General features: G+C 36.6%; 1 protein-coding gene across 1 annotated transcript; it reads right to left on the bottom strand.

The window, feature by feature from the left end:
• Positions 1 to 610: 610 nt before the first annotated feature.
• LOC107763305 (uncharacterized) lies at positions 611 to 3,596 on the bottom strand. Its single transcript, XM_016581784.2, has 3 exons — positions 3,280 to 3,596; positions 1,085 to 3,165; positions 611 to 990 (listed from the first exon to the last, which is right to left on the bottom strand). The coding sequence occupies exons 1-3, from the start codon at positions 3,464 to 3,466 to the stop codon at positions 916 to 918; spliced, it is 2,343 nt and encodes a 780-aa protein (XP_016437270.1). The 5' UTR covers positions 3,467 to 3,596; the 3' UTR covers positions 611 to 915.
• Positions 3,597 to 6,560: the final 2,964 nt, after the last annotated feature.

Raw genomic sequence — 6,560 nt, 5'->3', positions numbered from 1 at the left:
TTTAATCATACCCAATATCCTTTCAACTATCGCCCTAGGGCCATAGGTGTCTAGTATCAAAGTACAATAAATAACTGGTCAATTACCATGACGATCTCAGGTCAAAGGAAACGGTTACGTCACATTCTTCAAGACAATATCCTACTGACAGTTTATGGTAATTCTAACCATTAGGAATTATCCAATGAGTCGGTTCAATGATCATATCTCTATATGCATCATCTATCTATGTAATTTAGTTAATGAGATCAACTAATCTTTATCCCATAAAGACGATCACATAAATATTGATCTAATCGGATTACTAATGTCCAAATTAATAATCCTACGATCAAGAACAAATTTAGATTAAATTATAAGAAACTTCACTCTCATTATCATGATCTCCATCACAATGTCAAGTCTCAAAATTTAATCAAGGACCTTATCAAATTAATCAAGCAATTAATAACAATGATAAAAGAATATCAAATGCCATATATATTTTATAAAAATATGTCCAAAACATCAAATGTGATTGGATCTAGGGCATATCTACTATATCCCTAACATTTACTCCAATGAATAGAAACATTCAAGAAATGGAGCCAACAATCAGATCATCCTAAAATTTATAGAAGCAAGGTCAAACAAAGTGCTATGCACAAGCTACAGGAAATCCTCAACCAATAAAAGAAACTTCAACAGACTAAGGCAGCATGTAGAAAGTTCCACTAATAAGATTAAAAAACATAAGCTAACCAAACATTAATATCCTAAAAAAATTACTTGAATCACTTCAGTTAAGTCAGAAGGCATAGTTCAGGAATGACTATGCTTATGATTGATTTGCCGAGAAGCCAAAAAACCAATTTCCGTCGGTGTCATGCATAAGTGACATGACTTCTGGTTTCTGCTCTAGCACACAACCAATCTTCAAGGAGAGGTGACATGGCTTCTAATTCTGCTCGAGCGTCTTACAGGGGTGATGATTTCTTCTCCTCCACTAACCTAGAATTTCACAAGGAAAAAAATTAGAAAATATTCGAAATATAACAGAAAAATATAAGATTTGGGCATGTAGAATGTAATAGCCAGTACTCACATGCTTGATAGGAATCCTCTCATAAGTAGTGAAACTTCCATAAGAAGGTGAACCCAACGAGTATTCAGACGCAGCCAAGGACTCTCTCCTATTACTCTTTCTTGGTTTCTTCTCCATGCTCTGAGCTTCATCATTTGCTGATTTGGGATATTTCTTACTATAAGATGAACTTATCTGAAAGCTGCTCATTTCTGAGGGACAAGACTCTCCCATAACGTCAACCTCCGTTGGCCAGTTTTGAGAGTAATGTTTCTCTTTGACAATATGATCAGAATAGACTACTGGCTGCAGAGTCTTATCATTTTTTGTCTTAAAATAGATAACTATAGCAGCTAGCACAGAAAGGATAACTGAGGAAATCCCAAGGATCTGAACATTATCTCCAAATCTATCATCAATTGGAGACTGCACCCCTTCCAAAGGTTGGGCATCTTCACCAGAAGAATCATCTTTCACTAAGCTTTCAGGGTTGACGTTCACTGACTCAACTACAGCATCAGAACTGGCATCATTATCAACATTGAAAGATTTGGTTTCGGCCAACTCATGCTCCCCTTGGTCTAGATCCCTTTCTGAACTAATAGACTCATTCCCCTCAGCTACTAGTACAACAGAAACTTCTTCAGTCTCCAAGTCATCTTGTCCTTGTTCTTGATCATTTTCTGAGCTATCAGCCTCATTTTCCTCATCTAATTGAATTGTTGAAGCTTCTTCAATCTCCAACTCATGGGCTCCTTCAACTTCCTCTTCATTGCCATCATCATCTAAATCAGCTTCTATTTGAACTTCTTCCTCATTGGTTTCAGTTTTAGACTCTTCATCCTCTTCCAATTCAACAAGTTCAAGTCCTTTATCCAACTCCACAGAACCAGTACCCCCTTTCAAATACCAGTGATCTATGCCACTATCTTGTACATCAGTCAAGTTCATGAATTTTAAAGGATGCACTGGAATATCTGATGGAATGCTACCAAGGTCATAAATCAACTTTGAGAAGTAAGAAATGGCTTCACCAGAGAATTGCTTAAAGTAACTATTAGCCTTCGCCAACACTGGAATGTCTGATGGAATACTCAGATTAGAAAATCTTAAGTCTATGGACCCAGGAGTAGTAGTAAGTAAGGGAGAATCAGTAACTGAGATCAATACTAAAGCAATCAAGAGTACCAACAACAAAGAAAAAAACTTTGATATTACTGAAGACCTTGGCTTTGTTCTCATTTTTGCTTCTGCAATTTCCTCAGCAGCAGGTTCAGTAATTTTAGGTTCCTCTTCCTCTTCTTGATCAACTGCTGCTTCAAGTAACATCTCTTCTGAAGAAGAACCATCAGATTCTTTCAGCGATTCTTCAGCAGTTTGAGAACTTTCACTGTCCTCTGTGTCTGAAATGTTATCAGACAGTAATAACTCAGACAAGAAGCTGTCATCTAGACTCTTTGCTCCTCCTACTACATCCAATCCTTTTTCCTTATTGAGTAAAACCTCAATTCTTCGGTTGGGTTTGTAGTGAAGAAACTGAGGCCTGGGGGAGAGGTAATTGGTTTTAGGGTCATATGGAGGTAGAGAGGGATCAGCATCAAGTGGAGCTATTAAAGTAGAAACCAGTATTGGCTCATCATTGCAAATATCAGAATCCATGGTTACAGTATCAGAAAGGGTTTCTGAAGGTAAAGGTACCTCCAAAAATGTTACCTTTTTGGGGGGTTTGGCAACTGGAGTAAGACCTTGTTCTTCAACAACAACATTCTCCTCCTTAGGCTCCAATAAAATTTCAGTTTTTTCCATAGATTTTACAGTACTGTTGCTAAGCTCAAAACCCACATCATAATTTTCAGAAGATGCATTAAAGAATGTAGCTTTACCGTCGGACAAGGAGATTGAAGTCCTAAGAGGGTCATTTCTTTCCACCAATATTTTCTTTTTAGGGGATGAAGCAATCTTGGAAGAGGCTGAAATTGTTGGAGACATAAAATTCTTTGAACCCTTTGCCGCCGATGACCTCAGTTTCACTGCTTTCAGTTCATTCTCTTTCTCTTCAAAACCCCCTTCTTTCCCTGAATTAGACACCCTTTTAGCAGAATCTACACCAAAAGAACACAAGAAAACAACAAAGTGACTAATTAAATCAAGAAATCTTGCAACAAATTTTTGACATTTCAAAATAAAGAAATTCGAGCGAAGGAAAGGGAAATTACCAGCAGGGCTATTGGCAGGTGTAACGGGGTTGAATCCTCTGTGGGTTGAAAGAACTGAAGGTCGTGAAAAGGGGTTGCCGTTGAAACTTCTTCTTGCTGTAGAATTGGTGTTTTCAGAGGTTCTTGGATGAGGAGGAATGGGTTTTGCAGAAAGTGGAGAAGGAGATCTGTTAGACGAACCCGCCATTGATGGACGATACCAAGAAAGGTAAGAGAATCGTTTGCAGAAAATAGATGAGGAAATGAAATAGGGTAGTGAATTGAGAAAGGAAAGTGATTTTTTTTAGAGATGATATGTTGTGGGTGTTTGATTTGATGAAGATGCTGTAAATCTTTTGTAACGGCTAGTTTTGAATTTTGAATGCTGCCTTGTTTTGACCGTTGGAGTGAAACGATCAAAAGCAGTGACTTTTGATGATTTGCTTCCTTTATTCTTGTGGCGATAAAGGTGGATTTTGAATTAAGATAACAAACTTTGATTCAAATAGAGCCTGAGATGGGGAAGAAATAAGTTAGGTATATGATATATTAAATCTTTTTTACTTGACCGATTTATTAAGAAGTTCTATGCTCAATAATTTAGTAATTGTACACACAACATACAACATGTAAAAAGAAAAAAAAGAGGTTATACAAGATAGAAGGGAACGAGATTCAATGACTAACTTGATTAATTGATAATAATAACCAATTTATTATCATAGTTTATAAGCATCTATATTGCCTGAATTTTATTGAGCTCAATACCACAGTTTCCTCCATAGCATGCTACTATGCTAGGAAATAAGTTAAAAACAATAGTACGAATACTGACTTTTGGTATATGAATCAGACAAACAATCAAATTTCGAACACTGGAATTAAATAAAGATCGTAAAAATGATTTTGTTAATTTTGAAATTCTTAAGACCTCTAGCATTCTGAAAAAAAAGAGAGAGAGAAGATTTTGTCAAATAATTGATTAAAACAAGCAAAACGGTTAGGAACCTTGTGTGTTCGTTAAACGCCATTCGGAATTAAATCAACAACTAGGAAAGCTATCGTCCATATTAAGATGATCGTGGTAGTTAATAGTAACACTTCAACATCCAACTCACTAATTTAAGCAAACGAGTTGAATAATCCGGGACAATTATAAATTCTTTTGAAACTCTTTACGATCTATAAAAGATGTAATTATGACCAATATTTTGGCTAATGAATTCCATCATACATGAGCATGCTTGCAAAGTAGACTTTGTTGGCAATATTCTTTGGGACCCAAAAATATTGTATTTTGTGGTTGACATCATTTGCACAAGTTGTATATCTTCTTTTACACCTAAGAGGCTGATGATAGGCTATAATTACATGTTTTAGTTGATTATTACACTCTAATTTACTGCACTTTAGTTGAGTTTGCGCTTTAATCGCTAGTGTTTTGCACTAATTATGTGTTTTATGCCTTGTAGGTGTGATTCCGAGCTATATAGATGTTATGGAATGAATTTAAGTGATTTGAAGCTTTGAAGTCTGAGTAAAAGCTCAAGGAATTAAGCCGGGATCGTGTTCGGGGTCAAATTTGATAGTTGAGAACAAACGAAGACTCGATGAGGCATATTACGCACTGTCTAGTAAAATACACATAACCTTTTACTCAGAACTCCATTTTGGCTTCATAATATATGGTTGGAAAGATAACTCAAAGGACTACAACTTTAATGTTTTGCGTTTTTTCAAATTCCAAACGAAACAGGATGAAAACCACGGTTTCACTGCGATCGCGGCAGAACCACGGCAGAGTGCAGACGCAAACAATTGAAGAATCAGAGGCCATGTTTGGCCGCGGTTTGACCGCGACCGCGGTAGAACAACGGCAGGAGGCGGAAATTTCAGGGACTAAAGTGCAAAACACGGGATTTTTAGCCCAAAACCCTATTTTAAACACTAGACTTCGCCCAAGAGAGGCATGCATTATTTTGGAGAGTTTTTTTGGCAAGAAGAACAAGTGTGAGAGAGCACCCAAAACATCTTGGTTTTTTCTTCTCTTTATTTTTTCTTGCAAGTTTTATGATGAATATTGTTGTAGTTTATTTACCCATAGTTAGGAGTAGCTAAATCCTTTGTCTAAGGTTTTGATGGAACCTATTTGGGGATGAACTTCTTGTTTATGTTAATACAAATTGCTAGTCTCAATCTTTACTTGTTCAACTTTGTGTATGTTGTAGTTAATTGACAGGATCCTCAATTAGCTGTGCCTATTTAGTGTGCATAATTCGGGAGAGAGTGCATATTTAGGTTATTGTTGAACAACACCACTCCCAAAGTATAAGAGGGATCTATAACTGCGGGTTTAAATGCGGGATTAGGGATAACGAAGCCTTGAGTGCAATCTAAAGTGAACCGTGTTAATTAGAGCTAGCTAGTGTACCTCGGGAGAGTGAATTGAGTATATTACTATGATTACTCGGGAGAGATTTACGGTAACATGAGCGTTCATGATTGATAAAGAGGTGTTGGTCAATTTGTATGAAGCATAAACAGAAGAGATTCCGTCAATAAGGGAAGTCATTACCTTAGCGTTTTCTCATTATTGTTTACAACCTTAGCATCCTTAGTTTACATCTGTTTATTTAATTGCAATTTTAGTTATTGAAGACACCATCAACTGTGATTCAAACGTTTGAGGAAATTGGTTCTCAAGAGTTTAGTAGTTCTAAAGATAGTGATTGATAGGTTAATTCTCTGTGGATTCGATCCTGGGCAGAATACTCAGGTTATATTTGCAACGTCCGCATTGTCCTTTTTATAAGGCATAGTTGGGCGTGATCAAATTTTGGCGCCGTTGCCGGGGAGTTAACGGAATTATCAATTACCATTGATAGAAATACAAAAATTCTTAGTGTGGTCAGTTTTCTCTATACCCAACTTGTGAATATTTGTGTAATTAATTTTTCTTACCTTAGTCTATTTTTATTGTTTGAGTCTTGTTTATTTTCTTAGTTTTGAAAAATGGTATCATATAATAAAAATTGGTGGGATGGTAGTTGTTCATACTGTGATGACCCTTGTCTTTATTGTGGAGGACCACACTCGTGGCAAAATTGTTTAAATTTTTCCGGGAGTGGATTGTGCGCAGAATCTCAAACCCATGAGTGGAGTATTCGTGATAAGTGTGGTTTTCAAAATGGTCATTGGGATGATTGTGTTGATTGGTCCTTCCCTTCCCCAAGCCCCCGCTATGATGATTCTATTGTTTTTGATGAAAATGATAGGGCTAACGAATTGGAAGAAGTTGAGCA

This window comes from Nicotiana tabacum, chromosome 7 (assembly GCF_000715075.1).
Source record: "Nicotiana tabacum cultivar K326 chromosome 7, ASM71507v2, whole genome shotgun sequence".
Lineage (NCBI taxonomy): Eukaryota > Viridiplantae > Streptophyta > Magnoliopsida > Solanales > Solanaceae > Nicotiana > Nicotiana tabacum.
Note: the sequence above shows the minus strand (reverse complement) of the source record. Positions and strands in the feature narration are given on the sequence as shown.